The sequence below is a fragment of the Macrobrachium rosenbergii genome, chromosome 39, assembly GCF_040412425.1.
Source record: "Macrobrachium rosenbergii isolate ZJJX-2024 chromosome 39, ASM4041242v1, whole genome shotgun sequence".
Taxonomy (NCBI): Eukaryota; Metazoa; Arthropoda; class Malacostraca; order Decapoda; family Palaemonidae; genus Macrobrachium; species Macrobrachium rosenbergii.
Window position 1 is genome coordinate 1,510,001 of NC_089779.1, and position 21,235 is coordinate 1,531,235.

General features: G+C 40.0%; 1 protein-coding gene across 11 annotated transcripts in view; it reads left to right on the forward strand.

The window, feature by feature from the left end:
* The window catches only part of LOC136825629 (uncharacterized), a 690,903-nt gene that overhangs the window by 582,729 nt on the left and 86,939 nt on the right, over positions 1–21,235 (forward strand). Inside the window, exons 1-2 of one of the 11 annotated variants that reach the window (XM_067082234.1) lie at positions 19,833–19,997; positions 20,140–20,387. The exons of 8 other annotated variants lie outside the window; for them this stretch is intronic. In XM_067082234.1, coding sequence (XP_066938335.1) covers positions 20,262–20,387 — 126 coding nt within the window. In that variant the 5' untranslated portion in view covers positions 19,833–19,997; positions 20,140–20,261. Of the gene's footprint in view, positions 1–19,832; positions 20,002–20,139; positions 20,388–21,235 lie in introns of those variants that run through there. 2 more of the 11 variants (XM_067082231.1, XM_067082237.1) reach the window with 2 other exon arrangements.

The window sequence follows — 21,235 nt, forward strand, 5'->3', positions numbered from 1 at the left end:
CATAATGTACTGGATCATTATACAGAGCAAACAAAACGTTCCAGTAAAATTGATGGAATTCCGGGTAGACTCATTTTTTCCCGCTTCTTTGGGTGTGAAGTCGTCCTCGCGTCTAACCGCAGGGGACGTCGAAGTCTTCCCACCGATACGCTGAAAAACTCGCGAGTTTCCTGACGAAACTGAAGGTAATATCGTGACTCGGCAGCGGCCCGACCTCAGAATCAGCACGGATCTCCGCCGTGCCCCTGCTCTGACCTGTCTCGGCTGGGTCCTACCGTTTTTGCCTCCACTGGTCGGTCTGCGAGGACGATGTTTTCACAGGCGCCACCTCTGGGTTCTGTACTGTTTTGGAATACGTGGACTAATCCACGTGTGTACTCTCTCTCTCTCTCTCTCTCTCTCTCTCTCTCTCTCTCTCTCTCTCTCTCTCTCTCTCTCTCTCTCTCTCTCCCCAGAAGTATATTGACCTTTCCCTATATACTTTCCATCAAAACCTTGGTTTGTGCGGTTTTCTTTTTTTTATATGAAATATTTAGCTCTATTGGCATATTCGATTTGACAAGGTTATGGTGTCATGAACACCATTTAGTTTGTTGTGTGAAGAAATTACATAACAGTGAATGCTCTATTCATTTGTCAACCATTTCTCATAGTTGCACATGAGAAAACGTATGGAAAGAGCCTGAAGTAAACGAATAAAGAGCCCATATGCTCTAAATAGTTTAGCTGTGCAGTGTCGTGTTACATTTTATAATATATCTGAGAACAGAACCTCCGTCTGCAAGGCCACATTTATTCCTCTCCTGGTATTTCCTTCAGGTGAAATTTCTTGGAATCCAGAGGTAACCACGTCAGACCTTTCTAACTGCTTGTACCTGCTAGCTGTGCGCGTGCGTGCGCGCGTGCGTGCGTGCCCATATGTGAACCTGTTCCTCTTACGCGAATGGGGCACCTACAGTAAATGTCCTTTTTTATTTTCTTTGTTTGGGATCGAAGTATTTTTTGAATGAATCTTTTGAAGTTTACCTGTCGGGAATATTCATTGGTCTCAGAACGGATATTTTGGTGAAGTATCATGTAGTATTTTGTTTTATGCAGTTCAGCACAATTTTTATAATGTTTATCGTTTCTCGTAAAATAAAAAAATAAAAATTAGCTAGATTCTCACATAATGTTTTTGTTGTTTTTCTGCAAATTGTATAATGTATTTATATGTTTTCGTAAACTGGTAAATGGTTTGTAGTTCTAGGTGCCTCATTGTCTCTGATTCTGTCATCAGGAATTACTCATTTGTTTTTGTCTTTCGATATCGTCATAGAGAAGTTCCCTGCGTTTCCAGACAAATAAAGCCGAATGTATAAAGAGCAACCTTTGTATGAAGAGCTCTTATTCCCCTTATTTTCCACATTTCTTGTGTTTCCCTTTCGAGAGGGGGCAAAATATCCTCGAAATTGGAAAGGGGCGCGTGGGAGGGAGAATTTGGCGTGGCATATAGGCGTAAACAATGCATTGTTGAGGATTTGATGGAGGCCTTGTAGAAGTCACGATCAGCTACTACCTAGAAATACTTCCACGAACAACGCTGATTATTCTCTCTCTCTCTCTCTCTCTCTCTCTCTCTCTCTCTCTCTCTCTCTCTGTTTTTTGCTGTTTGTATTCTTTTCGCTTTCGTTCTTCATTCATTTTGAAGTGGTACGCCTTCTTCAGAAGTGGGCGGGTCGTTCGAAAAGCAGGTTTCGTCAATCTCAGTTGTGAGGCAGCGAGCGTGAGAGCGTATGATTTTCGTAACGTTTTATTTCACCCTGTGTTGTTGTCTAGGGCGGAGCCCTGCGACGCGAAGAGAAACGAGACATTGTCTAGAGTTTGCTGATCCCGATTTGCTCTGATTGGTCAGTGCATTAGTTGCAAATGCAGTATAGTGCAATTTGGCATGGTATGCGCGCGCACCCATGGTATGCGCGCGCACCCATGGTATGCGCGCGCACACCCGTCTTTTGCAAGCGGCGGTAACTGGGTTGTTTTCCGTGTGACACACCGTGATTGAACACAAAAGGGATATACCCACGCCCCAGTTGGTACGCCTCGTATGCTCTTCGGTAAAATTTCTCAACTCTTTACTGAGAGAGAGAGAGAGAGAGAGAGAGAGAGAGAGAGAGAGAGAGAGAGAGAGAGAGAGAGAGAGAGCTAATTTAATGCATTGCCGCAACGTGTAATACAATACTTGAAATTTTTCTTAACTTTTAATACCATATAGCCTATACAGATAGTTACATAGGAAGAAATATAAAGACAAGTTTCTCTCTCTCTCTCTCTCTCTCTCTCTCTCTCTCTCTCTCACACACACACACACACACACACACACACACACACACACACACACACACACACACACACACACACGTCATAATCCTACGAAAAACAATTCTAGTGCCAAATTAATGTTGAATACAATGTATGTAGAACCACCTGTTTCAGGTAGGAGCTAACGACTTCTTTTCGTTTCAGTTGCTGCAACATTAAAAATCCATAAATTGTGTTATTTTTGGAACGTAAAACGATTATGGCAGTTCAAAAGTAAACCAGGAAATTGAAGCATAGGTTTATTTAGTGTGTGTACGTATGGGATTCGCAACATTCGTACAGTTTTTCGAGACTTGGGGTTTTAAGAGGTGAAGCTTTTTTTTTTTTTTTTATCTCAGTGACATTTTGGTAATATTGAGGGGATTTTGGGGTGTGGCACACACTCCAGACGTGGTGTTTATATTTCTATCTGTACCTTGCGAAGTTCACGTTCTTATTTTAAAGTTTAATGTGCATTTAAGTTTGCTTATGTATGTATGTATGTAGGTACGCCAGTTTGTGTTTGTGTGGCAGTGCGCGTGAGCGAGAGTGTGATGATTTAAAATGAATTTTAAATGTTACATTTCATGTTTATACTATATGTCATGTCGTTACGTAACCTTTCAAAGGGAACCTTTCGAAAGGTTGGGATTGGCGTGTTAGTTTGCTATAGAGAGTTATAAGGGGGTTAATTGAAATATTTCACGTACCGGTTATATAGGAAGTTATAGGGTGTGTAACTGAAATATTTCACGTACCGGTCATATAGGAAGTTATAAGGTGTGTAACTGAAATATTTCACGTACCGGTCATATAGAAAGTTATAAGGGGTGTAACTGAAATACTTCACATACCCGTCATATAGGAAGTTATAAGGGTTGTAATTGAAATATTTCACGTACCGGTCATATAGGAAGTTATAAGGGGTGTAACTGAAATAATTCACATACCGGTTACATACTGGGTAAGTTGACGCAGAATTGATGAAGTACAGGAGGCAGCATGAAACGCTATAGATACAATGACCTTCATAGGTTTCATCTGGTCAGTAACTGTAATGATCGCTTCCAGCCGATGTACACAGTTTGTGAAGGTGTCAAAAGTTCCCTTGACTGATTGCCCCGGGCGAGGTTTTGTTGGCGTATGGAATGTGCAGAAAAAAATGAGAAAAAGACGAGTTCACAAAGCAACCTTTACTTTTATGTTCCATGCTCTCTGTGTGTGAACTTTTCTAGAGGGAAAATGTGACATTTGAACACTCAATAAAGTTAACTACGCTAAGGTTAGGGCTGTAAAGGTGTTTTGTCATGTATATCTCTCTCTCTCTCTCTCTCTCTCTCTCTTCTCAAATTTTTTTTTAAAATTCCAGCTGCAGCTTCATGTCATTGGTGGTAAGGCACTAATCTGGTTTCATTTTTTCTGTCAAATGAAATGTTGATATAAATGTGTACAACTACTCACAATATATCCACACAAACCTGCGCACACTAAAAGTTACTGTAGAATACATTTTGTAATTGCATTAGCTCGCCCAATTAACCGAGAGAGAGAGAGAGAGAGAGAGAGAGAGAGAGAGAGAGAGAGAGAGAGAGAGAGAGAGAGAGAGAGAGAGGGTGGCAGCTCGTAATAGGAGGCTGTAATGAAAGGTTTTATTTTTATAGACCGCGATATGATATTGAAGTGTGTTTGACACAACTAACCACTTTCCCTTGGCTAGTTATTAATGGCTATATATATCTTCTTTGCAGGTAAGACATCTGCCTTCACCGGTGAATGCGTGAGTCAGAGAGATGGCACGTGAATCGTGCAAAATCGTGGCTCACGGATGAATGGTCACGGTAGGAGGTTTTTGGATAGCGTGAGTAGTAGCAGTGGTAGTATTGGAAGAGGTAAGCCTTTACAGCGGCTCCTTAATTCGTAGATTCCTTGCGTTTCGTCCGTTATTATTATTATTATTATTATTATTATTATTATTATTATTATTATTATTATTATTATTATTATTATTATTATGTAACTTGAAAGAGAGAGCAAAGAAAATATATTGTTGGAGATTTAAATAGATAATTGTGATTTCAGATATTCTCTGTTCGGTGAAAAAATGTATTAATTACGATAAAATTGGTTTGTCATACGTCTGTCTTGCCGACAGAGGGCTTACTAAAAGTTTTGCACAAATTCAGTGTTGGCGCTGAATTTATGTAATGTATATTGGTATTATGACAGTTGACATGAATGTTTCTCTCTCTAATGGAGATCGAGTGAAAACCTGCCATAGCATAGCCACTGTTATCATCAATCTTGTGGTGTCACTCACATATGCAAGTCGGTCGTCCCGCTATGTATAAAAGAATAAACTTGACGTGCCACCAAGGCAAACGTCTCCATATCTTGGGAAAATTCCTGTCCATTCACCATAACCCAGTCACTCCTTAATGTCTCACATCAGTAGTCAAAACTTTTATGAGTACATTCCTTTCTCCATCCTTTAAAGTCTTATTTTTAGTCTTTATTCATTTCTTCAGTTTGTTAAATGTGTGTTCAGTGAGTAAATGAAACTGTTTCAGTGAGAAATTTTTCTGTGCATGTATCTGAATTTTTTCGTTAATGAACTCAACTCTCTCTCTCTCTCTCTCTAGATTCTTGTGAATTACAAATTGTACATTCTAGTTGTTGAGGATTTATCTGAGAACATCGTATAATTTTTTCCCATGACAAACTACGTATTTGCAGAAAAAGCAAGTGTCAAGTGATCGCTAGAGCTGATCTTGTTGAAACTATACTGAACGTGTCCTTCCATAAGGATATGCTTCAGTCAGCAGTAAGCCAGTCAGTCATATATACATATATTAAGATAGTCAGGAAGTTATTCAGTAATCCTTGATGCAGTCGGTTTAGGAAAAATGTGCACCGAGTTTGAATGAAGGTTTCATCCGGCAGTGAATTAATAGGAAAAGTTAAACTAGAAAACCGTAATTCTATTAAATGTGAATCTCTCTCTCTCTCTCTCTCTCTCTCTCTCTCTCTCTCTCTCTCTCTCTCAAATTGTCAAAGAACAATTGCAATGAACAAAATTATTAAGCCCGTTGGTTGTAATACACAATTTTATCAGTAACTCTTTCCCAATGAATGTAACTATTATTATATTTTAATTATCTTCAGTTATTGTTTCACTGTGGATGGAACTTTCATAAGACGCTTTTAATTTCCAATTTGTTTCAACCTGAACGTTTGCAAGCTCGGTGAACGTTTCTTTAATAAACATCGTGTAACCATGATCAAGTCATCATAAATAATACTTGTTCATCTGTTGAACTTTATGCAGTTTGTTTGTAAGTATGGGTAGTGATTTTTTATCTTTTTTTTTTTACATATTCAATGTAGGGGACTCAGAGAATAAAGTTAATGACCAATAAATAGTTAGACTTGCATCAAGTTAATAGATGTCACCAAATGAAAGGTATATATATATATATATATATATATATATATATATATATATATATATATATATATATATATATATATATATATATGTGTGTGTGTGTGTGTGTGTGTGTGTGTGTGTGTGTGTGTGTGTGTGTGTGTGTGTGTGTGTGTAGTAGTAGTAGTAGTAGTAGTAGTAGTAGTAGCTACGATTTGCCTTATCAGTAGGACCACTCTTTTTAGCATTTTTTTTTTTTTTTGACTAGATTCTATGAAGGAAATTTTAGCTCCAAATCGAAGTTCAGTTTCTGAGGTGTACAGGCTGCGTCATTCGAAACCAGGAGTGTTGTGTTACAATTGTGTGTGTGTGTGTGTGTGTGTATAGCCTGGTCAACTCACATACAAGGCGATATGAAGAGCTGTTGTTCGTGGTTACCACTGACAAATTACATATCCAGAAATTTGAAAGTAGATATGCATGCCGATCACAATTATACGTGATGGTAACGAGTATAGTGATGCTGACATTTTAGCTACAGGCGAGAGAGGTAGGTGGCTGAGTTGGCATTAGTAGTAACAGTGTAGTGGGTGACGATGGGCATGGCCTAGGAACCTGGGCCTGTTGGGCTTCTTTCTGGAGGCTCCTAACTGCCAACCGATCTGGTGCCCCGTTTAAGGGAAACGTGTCCTGGTCGTTCGTCGGATTCTGCGATGATACCTGGTCGTAGCGCGGGATAAAAAGCGGACGGTCTCTTGCCGTCGATGACCCCTGCCCTCTGGCACTGACTCGTTTCATTAATTCCAAAATTGGGTGAGGTTTTGTGTTGTAGTATCGCCCGGCTACCCACCAGCCCGCCCGCCCTAGACCGGTCTGACCTTGGCCAGTGTTCAGACCCCTACCTATTAACCCCGCTTCCTCCTTATGGTTCCAACGTCCCCGCCATTCTACCCCAACTCTACCACCTGAGCGTTGGTAACCTCACCTGATATCCTCTCCCACTACTGCTGTACCCCCTCAGCCATTGAATGACCCTCCCCCACTTCTAGACCAGCCACAGTACCAATGTTCCCAACTCAGCCCGAAGTGGCAACCTCGTAAAATAAATTTCCCGTCAGTTATGAGTTCCTTTAAATCACACCTGCATATTGCCAAGCTTATGAACTTATATTTCTATGAATGGAAACTTGGGTTATAATCTACTGTTGTGATTTGTTTAAAAAACATCTTGCATCTTTCAACAATGGTTGGTTATGAGGGCATCAAGAGAAACACTGGTAGCAGCCATTTTTCATTTGCTGAATCAAAGGTCTCCATAGCAATTACTAACCGAATTGGTATTGGTTAATCGGCATTCATCCGCGTGAGGAAAAAAAATTCGCTTGTTCAATCCAACCTTGGTCAAAAACGAAAGTGCTAACACATCCAGAACCTTAAGGATTTTGAATTTGGTGCTCTCTCTCTCTCTCTCTCTCTCCAGTATTCTGTGTATACCACCTATAGAAGTTGAGTGTCAGAATTGTGAGTATATATATATATATATATATATATATATATATATATATATATATATATATATATATATATATATATATACATACATACATACATGCATACATACATACATACATATGTGCGTGTGTGCGTGCGTGCTAGTATTCTTGTACATATAGTAACGACAAATGTCACTTAATATCGAATGCACTATACCTAGGGAAAAATTTATACCAAGGGTAATAAGTGATAAGAGCATCTGTCCCAACTGGGATTCGAACTTAGGTCTTTTGTTCAGGGAAAACGATAAACAGTCGGATTGGACCACCAAAGTCGACTGCTTAAGTTCGATCCCTTTTGATGTAAGTTATTCCCAAGGTATAGTGAATTCGAAGTTGAACGATGTATTTTACCTAATACTTGTGAAAGTAAGAAAGTCACGCGTGTATAAGTTGCGCGCATAGATTATGTAGCTAGGGCCACGCACGGTTTTATAGCTTTTGGTATCTTATAAATAATACGTATGTTTGAACCGCCACATTTTTCGTAGCCTAAAAATGACGATGTGACCAAATCAGCAAGCGCCATCTTTCTGTTACGTGGCTATGCCTCCCGTCAACGACTATCTTAATTGGGCAATTCCTTTAAAAGGAGCGAATATTTTGCTCTCTCTCTCTCTCTCTCTCTCTCTCTCTCTCTCTCTCTCTCTGTACATCTGTTGTGGTTGTCAAAAGAAACCCAGCGAGGATCTTTGATCCTAACTTGAAATATGAGTTGTCCTTAAATAATAAACAAGAGATGTTTTTTGAACTCGGGTCCAGGCCGTTTCTTTTCTTTCGATACGACATCTGGTCTTTGTGTCTGATACCGTTTGTCGACTTATGCAGAAATATTGAGTTTTTTGTTTTGTTTTGGTACTCATACTTCTCCTAGAATGATTGATTGAATTATGTCTTTTTTTAACTAACAGATGGATTTCCTCTTGGGTGGGTGAGGTTAGGTACAAACCCTCAGACGAAATGGTAATTTCTTTCCTTAAGTAAGGATTTTGTAGTGTCGAGTAGTTTTCAAAGTTGATTTTAAGGTCGAAAAATCTTATTAATGTGTACTCATCTTAACAGGTAATGTTATGCAGGAATGATTTGAAGTTTTGTCATTTTAAGCTTAAATGAGATCCGACCCCAGAGTACCCCTGCAGTGTGCTGAGGAAAAAAAGAAGTGGAAAACGAAAAGAAAAAACCAATTATGTCACTTTTATCATTCTTCAGCTCAGAAAGTTCACTTGCCGTGAAGTTAGAGCCTAGATCTTGGAGTAGGCATAACTGCATAACTAGTTCTTGTTACCATTCACACACACACATATGTATGTGTGAGTGTGTATATATGTATACACACACACAAACATACAGGATATGTTCCCAAGTATCAAGGCTTCGGAACTTGCAACCATGCCTTAAACATCATGTGCGAATGGTGGCTGACACAATGGGACTTGAAAAGGTATGGGAAAGAGTATATATAATTATTGTGTGCCTACTTGTATTTCCAGCCCCTGGAATTTTTCCAGCTCCCGTCATGCTGGAACTCGATCTTTAATTGTGTGTGTTGATGTGATAGACCCGACTTCGGCAACAGGATGAAGGTGAAATAGAGGGTTTGGCGAGACCTCATGCATTGTAGAACCGAATTCCGGGCATGATGAACATTGTCATCGCCTGATTTAACGTCCGCTTTCGAAATGTTGGAACGTGGACTGCGGCAGAACTGCTTGGCAGTTTTCGATCAAGTTTCTTTGGTCATTATGCACACGTCTCTTCTGTGCACACTTCCTGGTAGGAGAGTAGATTTTGTTAGCGGTAATTTTCAGTCGGCACAGTGGTCTCTCTCTCTGCAGGTGGCCATGGGCATCAGATGGAACAACTAGCCGATTTTTTAGTATATTGACATTCGGTGCCAGAGAAAGGCTTATAGCGTATCGGAAGTAAAAACACAATCGTTAAATACAACTGCATCAGTTCATGACGGAGATCGATATTTTCGAAGATTTTCCGCGTATTATTCCACCTATGCGATTACATACACACATTATATATATATATATATATATATATATATATATATATATATATATATATATATATATATACATATATATATATATATATATATATATTATGTAATGAAATCTCCTCTATGTTTTCGTCCACATTACGTACACAAATGCGGTGAGCAAGTACTGTTCGGCAGCCAAACAGGAGTAAAAAACCATTACACTGGGGCTGAAGCATTCTGTAAATGGAATGATCCAGCAAAGGAATGATGTAGTTCACCTTGTCCGAGGGTCCTTTGTAATTTGGTCTAGAAAGGCCGCTGCGCCTTGCGTTGAAGTGACTTGGAAATATCTTGGTTGTCGAGTTGCCTGACGTATCGGAGAGCCTCGGTGCAAGGACGGATGTTTTCCGTTACCACAACAAGTCTTTTACTAATACCGTTGAGGGAGAAAGCATTTGTGTTGTAGCGGCTGCTACTTTTTTTTTTTTTTTCGATGTCTGTTTATTCCTGGCATTTTTTCCTTACAGATTTAAAAAGCATTCTCGTCATTTTTATTTCATCCAGTTTCAGGTTTACTGCTGATATATCCTTTCAACATTTTGTTGAAAGAGAGGATTCAGTAAGTTGTCATTCGTACGCATTTTGCAGAAAAAGATCACTGTAATTTGACGATTATTTTCTTTTTTTGTACATTTAAAATTTTGATAGCCTCTGCACATCACCTAAATACGACTTTAAGGGTCCCATAATCTGCTCTAGTTAGAAGAAAGTATTGCGTCCACCGTCATTCTCGAGGAGTAGAAGTTTCCGAAGGTGATGCTGCATTGGAAAGCCACTAAACATGGAGAGAGAGAGAGAGAGAGAGAGAGAGAGAGAGAGAGAGAGAGAGAGAGAGAGAGAGAGAGAGAGTCCTAACTACGCGCTAACACGGAAAAATTCTCCGACGCAAATACAGAAAAAAGATTATAGTATTGAATCACTTCACCTTTGTTTTTTGGTAACACGCAAGATTTTTTTTTCATACACAAAGTCCTTTACTTTTCGTTTCCTTTTTCACGACTGATATTCAAGTTTCCAGAGTTGCGCAGTTTCTGAAAGAGGTGAGGGCATGTTCCTTCGGGCGCTGTTTGCATTCGTTCTAGGTCATGCCTGTGATGCGAAGGTAATCTCCGGTCTCCTCCTGTTTAAAACTGTATAGAGTGCGTATTTGTGCCATTCCAGGAGGTAGTTTCTTGCCGGGGTAGAGAGAGAGGGTCGAGGTAGGGGTTTTGGGGGGGAGGGGGGGGAGTGAACGGGCAGGGTCTTGCAAACGGGTAGACCTCCTTGCGGGTGGCAACGTTCGCATTCCACTGTGGCAGTGCCTGTTGCATTAGAAGGCCGCGGCTTGTAGGTCAACTCTGGCAACAACCCCTAAGTAGATTTCAAGTCATGGGGACGCCGTTTAAAAGGTAGGGGAGGCCTCTGCTGCTGCTGCTGCTGTGCTGCTGTGCTGCTGTGCTGGACAACTGGTGCCGCTGCATCTCTCGATATGATAATTGCGATGCTTTGAGGGATCGTTCGAATGGGAAGTTAAAGTTCGAAATTCAAGATTTCTTCCAGCTCTTGTAGACCTTTTTTGGTGCTTCTTAGTATTCTAACTGCTTCTTCTTTGATGAGTTTGCTGAGCCGCCTCATTGGAAGGTTCAGGAACTTGAGACTCGGGTTAATTCATTGTTCCCATTTCCCACGTTTACCCATAAAATAAAAGCTTCCGTAATGCCGTCTGCGAGCAAACCACGTACGGTGGCGCTCTTTACTAGTGAGTGACTGGGGTTTCTTCGCCGACCTTGTAGGAGGATGTTTGTAGGATGGCCGTTCAAGGACTGTTGTCTGCCCACATTTTGTAGCGTTCTTCTTTTAGCGTATCCTTATTTGCTGTAGAACTTTGCCCGTCGAACATGTGTGTGTGCGTGTGTGTGTGTTCATTTTTCGAGAATTTTTTTTTCTTTTCGTCTGTTCCGAAGATGTTACCGTTTCTACAGGGGGATATTACTGTCATTATCCGAAGGAGAGATGGTTTTAAGAATGATTTACCTTGATCATTTCGGAAGGTTAGTTTTGTAAGTTCTCGTACCAGAGAGAGAGAGAGAGAAAGAATTCCACTTCCTGGAGGTAAATGGTGCTGAGAAGTGATTCAACCGGTTGACCCTCGTTTCATGACTTCTACGCCGCGTCTGCAATAATGACAGGAGTCAGAAATCTGGAGTGGTCAGTGAATGATCAGACCTCCAGGGGCGTTGAAGTTGATGGAGGTTGTTAAACCTCTTTTCTCCGTTAGATAATATTGACGTGCGTTGCGCAGTCGAAGTGATAATGCAACACAAATATGATGTTGAGTCACGTCGCGTGCATTGGAACATTTGTCTCCAAATTATCATAGTCGAGATACCGAAAGTAAATGAATGAATGATAACCGGTGCTGTTGAGAGAATCACCGTGACGAATGGCGCGTTGGTTCTGAGATGAAAATTGTTGTTTTGCTAGTTCCTTGTGGTATGATGGGTCCATTGATGTTTTCCTTCATTTTCGTCATGACTGTATATTTCGATTTGTTGTATATGATCCTCTGAATCTTGCCTTGAGGCACACTAGGTGCCTCTGAAGTGTTTGTTTAATTTCCTGAAGTGCCTTATGTCCCTCGTAAAATTAGTGATAGCTGGCCATAGTAGCTGATAAAATGATAAGCGCCCTCTCTCTCTCTCTCTCTCTCTCTCTCTCTCTCTCTCTCTCTCTCTCTCCGTGGTCGTGTTCGCTCGCAGAGCATAGCAGAGGAGGGGCCACCATTTGTAGGTCATCTTAAGCTGTTACCTCTCCTCATCTGCCATCCGAACGTGCTTATCTTCGGCTCAACTTTCTTCAGATGCGCGGAGGGGATTTTTTTTTTCTTTTTTTCTCTCGTGTCTTTTCCTCTGTTTTGGAGCAGCTTCTGAGTTTTTCTCTCGATAGTTTTGGTATATTACATTAAAATTAATGTTATGTTAATATTAATTGCAGGTTTTTTTATTTGTCAGTGGATTAGTTTACCCAGACTTCGGGTCATTAATTCTCTTATTTTCTTGTTGACATTCCTTACGTAACTTCGTGCTCGCAATTATTCATTCTTATGTAATGATTCGTTTTTATTATTCACTGAGCTTTGTAGCTTTGTGTTGAACACAGTGATAAAATCTAACAGGGAGGGGTTCCTCGTCATCGATGTATGGCTCTCCCTCTCCCTCTCCCTCCCTCTCCCTGCTCGAGAGATCTGTCTCTCCCTCATTCATGTCCTTCTTGTCAAGAATTACGTTCTTTCGTTTATTTGCTCTCAGCCATTTGTTCAGTCGTTTAAGTCACCCTCTTTCAGTCACCGTGTCTTTGCTAGTTAGTACATTGTTATGGCTTATGCGCTGTACGTTTTTTTTTTTTACAGTGAGCTAGAGTGCTCTTATTGGGATGTAATTTGGTAGTTTCGTTTGCTTTATACCATTATGTCCTTGAAATAATTTAAGATATATATATATATATATATATATATATATATATATATATATATATATATATATATATGTGTGTGTATATATATATATATATATATATATATATATATATATATATATATATATGTATATGTATATATATATACATACATACATACATCTACGTAAATATGTAAAATGTGCTTGGAATCAGTATACGTGCAGATGAAATGAAACACTGGGTATAAATCCTGCCCGGTTTTGTATTTATAGTATTTTACGTCTTACAGCCCCAGTGTTTAATTTTTTTTTGTGGTACACTACACGCACATACATACACACACACACACACACACATATATATATATATATATATATATATATATATATATATATATATATATATATATATATATATATATATATAATTGTTTGTGTATGGGCATAAGGGTAGAGCCCTCCACTTTCTCAGCAAGCATTTAGGGATTAGATGCCGGTAGTATTTTCAAATCACATAGAATGAGGGATTTAAATATAGGTACAGTTCATCTCTCTCTCTCTCTCTCTCTCTCTCTCTCTCTTTTTATTCACATATTACCTTTATGGTAGCCAGCATTGTTCATTAACGTAGAGCTGTTTAAGTGATGCCGAGTACACCCTCGTTACATTTCCAGTTTTTAAAATATTCTTTGGAACTTGATTCACTTTTGATCTGACCTGTACAATTAGCAACGTCAGGGTTTATTTTAGGAAAGGTCCGTATTCTTGTGGATATTTTCGGATTCCTGGAGAGACCCGGTTTCTTTATCAGTACTCTCTCTCTCTCTCTCTCTCTCTCTCTCTCTCTCTCTCTCTCTCTCTCTCTCTCTCTCTCTCTCTCTCTCTTGCTGGATAAAAGATAAGAAGTTGATGGGAGAATAGAGAAGAGAAGGGCAGGTCACTGTAAATGAGCGATGGTGGAGGGAGTGATTCGTTGGACGGAGCGATGTTGTGGTTGGCGTAGCAAGTTATGGGATGGCGGGTTTGTGGGTTTGGGGGGGAGGGTAGAAGGGGCTTTGTATCAGGGGTCTACGCCTTGACATGGTTTGGCTTTTAGTGTTTACACCATCCATTTGATTTCCGAGGTTTGTCACGCGTTCAGAGGGATACTCAAGTCGCGACGTCGTAGAGCGTCTGACAGTGTTCTTTTCCTGCACTTTTGAAGTGGGCCTTTTCCAGTTGCGTAACGCCGCGGTCCGGATTCGCCCGTATCCATGCAGTTAATCGTGGACAAATCCGTTATTACGGATCTGATCCAATTACGTTTTGTATTTCTCATTCTGCCAGGAGTTTTCGAGGCTTCTGCTGAAGCCGATTGCAAACGATCAAAAAGATGTCACCCCTTTTACCTTTCTTGTTCTCGTCTGGAATTTCTCGTGACCCTTTTTCATAATCGTAATAAACGAAGCAATTTCCCTGTTACGAGATTTAATCGATGACAGCACTTAGGAGGAGAATTAAGCCCCTTGTGGGACCCCATTTCACACGTGTGACGCGACGGCGACACTTGGATCCGCCAGGGTTGCCAAGAACTTGAGAGATCAAGGAATGTTAATCGTATAAATATGGGAGTGGCACATTCGCAAGGAGTGCCACACACCCAGAAGTTTGCCGATGTCATTTTGCCGGTTTTGTTTGCAAATTTCTCTTATTCACGTTATAAGAAAGGTAACCATGTCGTATGCGACGGCATTCAGTCTGTATTTAGTTTGATGTAGTTTCGGGCTTCGTTGTTCGTTCGTTATTTTTACTTCAGTTCCACCCGGATGTTGATGCCTTTTTTGTGCGTCAAGAAATTTACTTTTACTTTGCGACATGTTGCTGTTTTTTCAGTCGATCGTCGTCAGCATTTCAGACAGAGTAATAACATAACACTACCTCCAATGTTAAATTGCTGTTGTGAAATGTGACCGGTTTCAACTAGATTACTGTTGCATCGTAGAATTAGGGGAATCGGGACAGATGAATGCAACTTACCAGCACCTCAACTCCGAGGAATATAAGAGGGTGTTCGAATGCAAGAGGTCCGTAACCCACTATTTCGAGTTGCAGTTTCAGTATTTGGTTTATTCCCTTGTGTGTCATAGCGGTAAAAATTATGGTAACGTAAGGGAGGGTCGGGAATGGGCGTCACGTAAGGTTCCTAGCTGCAGCCGAGATACCTTTCATGCTGCATACATAACAAGAGCCATTGGTGAGAGATTTCCCAGGCTGGACGACGGCAAATTAACTTGTGGAGTTTATCACCCTTTGACTAAATGTGATGCTTTCTTAGAAATTAGTGATTGGATACTCTTTGCGTTATTGTAGAAGTGTTGGAAGACGCAGATCTACTTGGCTGAAAGCTATGAGGTGGAGAGGCTAGAGATGAGTGGGTATTGGTGGAAGTGAAAACACAGGAAAACATGAGTGACCAGATAGCATAAAAGCCATGCGACACAAGGGCTTTTATATATATATATATATATATATATATATATATATATATATATATATATATATATATATATATATATATATATATATATATATATATATATATATATATATATATATATATATATATATATATATATATATATATATATATATATATATATATATATATATATATATATATATATATATATATATATTATGCTATGCTTTTGGAAAAAAAGACATGAATTTGCGGTTCAGTTCTCCAGCTTGCATTTGTTGGCTTGAATTTTCAGTGTTTGTTATATTTTACTTATTTATTTTAGTGGGTTCCGTTGTCTGCGTTGAGGTTATTTTTCATTCTTTGGGGTTTCCGTTTTTTGTTGCTTTCCCCTTCACAGAGATTTTTGTGAATAACTTTCTGAAGTTAACCACTTGGTTTTACTAAATATGACGTAGCTGTGAGCAATATTTTTGGCTTTGAATTCTGTGTTACCTATGACTTGTAAAAGAGGGACTGCGATTTAGAAGATTTATACGCACTCTCTCTCTCTCTCTCTCTCTCTCTCTCTCTCTCTCTCTTGCATGAAGTCCGTAATAATTCAACGGTATATTTGCTTTGACAAAGTGTACACCACAATCTTCTGGACGAGAACCGATCACGCTAAAGTCAGTCACGACTTCACCGGATCTTTCCGCTGATATGAGTAACCGTCTCTCAGTTACGTTAGACCGGAACTGGCAAAAAATACGAATCTCACAGTAAGGTCCATGTGCGTATTTGTGTGTTTTCACTCACCGCGAAACACGTTGCTAATACGTTAAACCGCTGAAGGACACGCGGTTACGTCCCTTTTGTTGAACAGGATTTCTTTTCTTAGAATATTTTGCGGGTTCGTACGGGTAATTTTTTTCTTAACTTTAAATGTGTCTTACCATTTTCGTCATTGTGAAATGACTCTGGACATTTCATATATCCAAAAATTCGTCGAGGTTTTGTTCCCGAGTTACACTGGTGTCGATAGCTTTGTTTTCAGTTTTTAAACAGTCGATTTTTGTGCATATTTAACTCTTCTGATAAGTATTCTTACTATATTGTTTTAAAAATTTAAATTTGCATTAATTTTTCCCCTTAAAGAATAATTACAAAGACTTCTTTCTGACTGAAACTTTAAAGTGAACTTCAAGCATGCCAAGTAGCTAATGTCATTCTGAGGACAGCGTGCTCTCTTTTCTCTCTCTCTCTCTCTCTCTCTCTCTCTGTGTGTGTGTGTGTGTAAAAAATGAAGTAAGCTGGAGGATTAAAGATCTTCACTGAAACTACTTTTGAATGTTGCGAATCTTCGAGATTCAGCCAAGATGAAATATCACATGGTTGCAATCCGTGTTTGGAGTCAGCGATCACCGTTTTTCCAATTTATTTCTCAGATCATTAGTTTTTCGCATGTTACCTACCCTTCATTTTCCGAACTATCTGATGTGCCAAGTCAGATTTATAATGGTTATTTATGCGGTCACCTATAGAACATGCCTGTAGTACGATAATGTATATCACTCTCAATGGAAGTGACTTTGCTTTCTCAGTCATTTTTAATCAGGTGATAAGACAACGCGCAGTCAACGGGTTACGTGCTTTTGATAACACAGATACAGTCATTCCTTGGTGCGCCCTCGATAGCATCTCACTGTTGGTGAATTTGATGGTGTGGCGCTGTGGGTGGGTTTCGGGTCATTTTTCCACTTATTTTATTAAAATATTTCTCCCCCTTTGCACATTTTTTCAGACTCCAGATGTGCAGCAAATTCGTCAGCTTCCTCTGCCAGTCCTTTTCAAGGTTTCCGTTTCCTTCCAATTCACCTATACCCTGTTTGGTCATTTTGTTTCTCTCTCTCTCTCTCTCTCTCTCTCTCTCTCTCTCTGTGCGTGTGGAGCCGTCCATTACATTTAACTTGTTTTTCTACCTCATATCCCTCGCTTTCCCCTCGTGCGCTCCAACTGTTGATTCCCTCTATCCCCTGTGATATCCTTCGAACCCGTATCCCCTCACGCTTCCCCCCCCCCCTGTGGGTTTAGACTTCAAACCTTTGCTCGCAGCCACAGCAGACACAACGCAACTTCCACCAACCGTTAGTGAGAGAGAGAGAGAGACAGAGAGATAGGGAGAAACGGCTGGTTTCTTAAATGTTACAGGAAACTGATTGATCCCGTGTGAACTTTGTGTGGGAGTAGGAAGTTCGAATTGATCACTCACCGCCGTGCTTCCCATTGTATTGTTGGTAGAGGTCAATTTAACTGAACAATAAAACGTATAGTAATAATTCAGACATGATCATTTACAAGATATACACAAACGGGTATCAGTCTCTAAAAAGAGAAACACTTCGGCGCATTCTACTAATAATATTTTCTGCTTCTTTTATGTTAGCCTTTTCAGTGCTCAGGGGAATTGAGGGGGTGGGGGCTACGGTTGCGTCAGGGTTTGTGGCTAAAGGCTGGCAAGTCGACAGTTGGGATAATGGCTTCTTTATTGTGCTCTGAAGGGTGTTGGGTCCACCACAGATATTGTGTTCGGTGAAATTATTATTTGTCTCGTTTCGAATTGATCTCTCTCTCTCTCAAGCCTAAGGTGTTTCTGCCTTGCCTTTTGTTGATACTCTGCATGTTATGTTAAATAATGGTAATAAGGGAAAAGGCTAATATAACATCGTCACAACAATCATTTTTAATAAATCGGCGAGATATATGTAGCGTTTTCTGATTTCACATTTGTGTGTGATTTACTCGTTCAGCTTGCTTTTCAATAGCTAACGTGTATCAGTTTCGTGTGAGAAATGCGACGATTGATAATATTTCTCTCTTCAGCGTGAAAATTGACCGTATTATAGAAAGCAATATTTGGATTTTTGACCTTGTCAGTCATCATCCTCGGGGTCTAATGTTCGTTGGTGTAAACTTTCATCCTTGGTTATTAATAATATTCAGTAAATGGTGGTGTCAGTTAGATGAAAGTTCCTTACTGTTTGGAGGCAAGGACTATATGGGCAGATGCTCACCGTGAGTGACCTCTTTGCCAATAAGGCGGTGCCTTCGTCTTGATCGTGTCAGGCCAATTTGAGAGCGAGTGTTCCACACGGCGGCCCCACGGGTGGTACAGGTAACCACGACAGTAATTACCAGAGGGCATCGCTTGCTGTTCCGTTACTTGCCGAGATGGGCATGAGATGATTCTTATGCGGTTTATGTGTGGTTATTCCTGCCCTCTGATTCCGCTTGAGAAAATGAGGATGGCTTTTACTTAGAATCCAGAGGTAGTAATTATCAAACAAGTTCAAATCATTTAAAAGTACCTAAGAAACGGATTGCCTGTCGCCGGCGACTGTTTTAGCGTCTGGAAGTGGGTTTTTTTTAGCCTATTAGAAAGTTGAGCGAGTGCATCAGAGAGCCATAGGTTATTGGTAGTTTAGGGAGAAAACGACTGAAAAACATGTGGTTAGCAGTAACCATTGTCTTGGCGCAGCCTGTGTTTTGCACCTGCCAATTATGATAAAGCGGTTCATTTTTCTTATTGCATTCAGTGTCCAAAAGCCCTGTCGGTTTGTTAAAAATGCAATTGAATTCATTTCGGCCATATCTTTTTCAATATTGGTGATTTGGATTAAAATTAAAAAATCGTTTGACCCTTATAACAGATTCCGTCACTGGTGTCAGTGACGATCGCTCAGAGTGCAAGTAAAACTCCCAGATATTGGAGGGGGTTGCTTGTGCCTCGCCTGACCCAGGCAATATACCAACTCTTAGTAGTATTTCGGCTGTTTATTGCCGTTGCATCTTGTGTATGGCTTGCTGCATTTAGTCTTAATTATGCGCTGCGAGATTTTTTTTGTAGGGACGGGAATTAGAAAAGCCGTTTTAGTGCACATGGAAGATGGCACGCCTGGAGGCAGTTTGAGTGTTGTCATGTTAGTAAGACTTTATTGCGCTTAAATTATACCTTGCAAGCTCTTTTAAGGGCATAATGATTCTGGTTGCAATTGGAAGCCTTTGCCCCCGAATGCCGAGAACCTCTCTCTCTCTCTCTCTCTCTCTCTCTCTCTCTCTCTCTCTCTCTCTCTCTCTGTGAGTGTGAAGTTGTGTGTACCTTTTGCCTCGGATTGTTCGTGTCGTTGTCTGTGGAGGGGTGAAAGAAAACATGAGACGCAAGAGCTGACGTTTCTGTTTCTTAAGACCCCCAGTAACATTTTTTATTATTGTTTTGCTTTTTTGTTTATTGATCTTGGGGTTTTTATACGGGCGAAAGAGGGACGCGGAAGCATACTTCTGTTATGGTATTATTATTATTATTATTATTATTTCAGAATCGAATAATAAATCGATGTTGTTTCCGCGAGTTAGCATTGGCCTACGAGTAACAAACAGGTGCTCAAGGTTCTCCACTGGCTCACGGGAAGAATCAATTAAGATTTATGATTACCAGGATTAAGAGAGCATTAATGATCTGAGATACTGAGGCAAGAGTCGTTGAGATAATAAAGATAAGGCGATCAGCGTCCTCGCGAGCTGCGGTATTTTCAGTACGCTAAACACCTCAGTGCTCGGATGCATCATGAATTTCAGAGAAAATTTATGTCGTCCTCCTCGTGTTGTGACCTATCTGGGATACGGTGACCAGCAGCGTTCATCACGATAAATGCAGTTGACATTCTTGGGTGTGTGTCGTCAGTGTAACGGAAAGACAGTATGTACGGAAACATTTTTTGTATTGTGTTCTTGCGTTTCAGGGAATAGAAGTGAAATCATAGATGGTGTGTTGTGTAGTCGCTCCTCTTAGGGTTTATGTATCGTAAATGTTTTCATTTTGATTTCATGTGACTGAAAAGGGCCATCCTTTGTAAATTCCAAGGAAACGACGGATTGGTGCGGACGAAAAGGTGGTGGAACTCTTTGCAAAATCGAACGAGGTAACGTAGAGCGTTTGCGGACACCTGGTGGTTATAGGGGAATGCTCTTGCAGGTCGCAGATCGCAAGATGTCTAAGAAAATCAGGAGGCAGTTGAGCAAAATCAGTAAACGGTGGAGCATCGCTATAGCGGAGGCTATAACGATAGTGGAGGAGGAAGCTGGAAAGGTACTTTCTGTTCCTTTACGCACTGCGGTAGCTTTTCTGGGACTATGCCACTAGTCTGTCTGTGGTATGTTGTTTTGCATGTATGGAAGTATTCAATTGTTTTTGCCTGTGTAGTGCCTCTGTATATTAAAGAATTTTACACGGCTTTTTCACGTCATAGAGCGTATTTCGCACCTCGGGATTCAAAAGATTTAAGTTTGTGCCGGAATGTCGTTTTTTATCATTCACTTCAGAATTATCTCATCTGTTAGGTTGACAGTTTGCATTGTTTTCTTGGATTTGTATTTTTTCATGTTTTTTGTTTGCCTAACACACACACACACACACACACACACACACACACACACACACACACATATATATATATATATATATATATATATACATATATATATATATATATATATATATATATATATATATATATATATATATATATACATACAATATCTGTAATGTCTGGAAGAAGTTCATGATTATATGTGCGTATAGTAACTGTGTGGTCCTTGGCAGGGGGAGATTATTCATCACCTTGCATGTAGCAAGAAGTCAGTTCCTGCAACGTTGCCTATTTGTCACCTTGGGAACACTGTTATTCTCATCAGAAACCTTGCGTTTGCGAGTCAGTTACAAAAGGGCAGTTCTTATATGCGCAACTTCTTGAACCAGTGAATGTGTATCGCTCAAGCAATATATGTACATGCATGTATTATATGGGTGGTTGCGTATGTGAGAGAGAGAGAGAGAGAGAGAGAGAGAGAGAGAGAGAGAGAGAGAGAGAGAGAGAGAGAGAGAGAGAGAGAGAGAGAGAGTAGCCTTAAGGATTATATTTACTTTACTTCTTTATT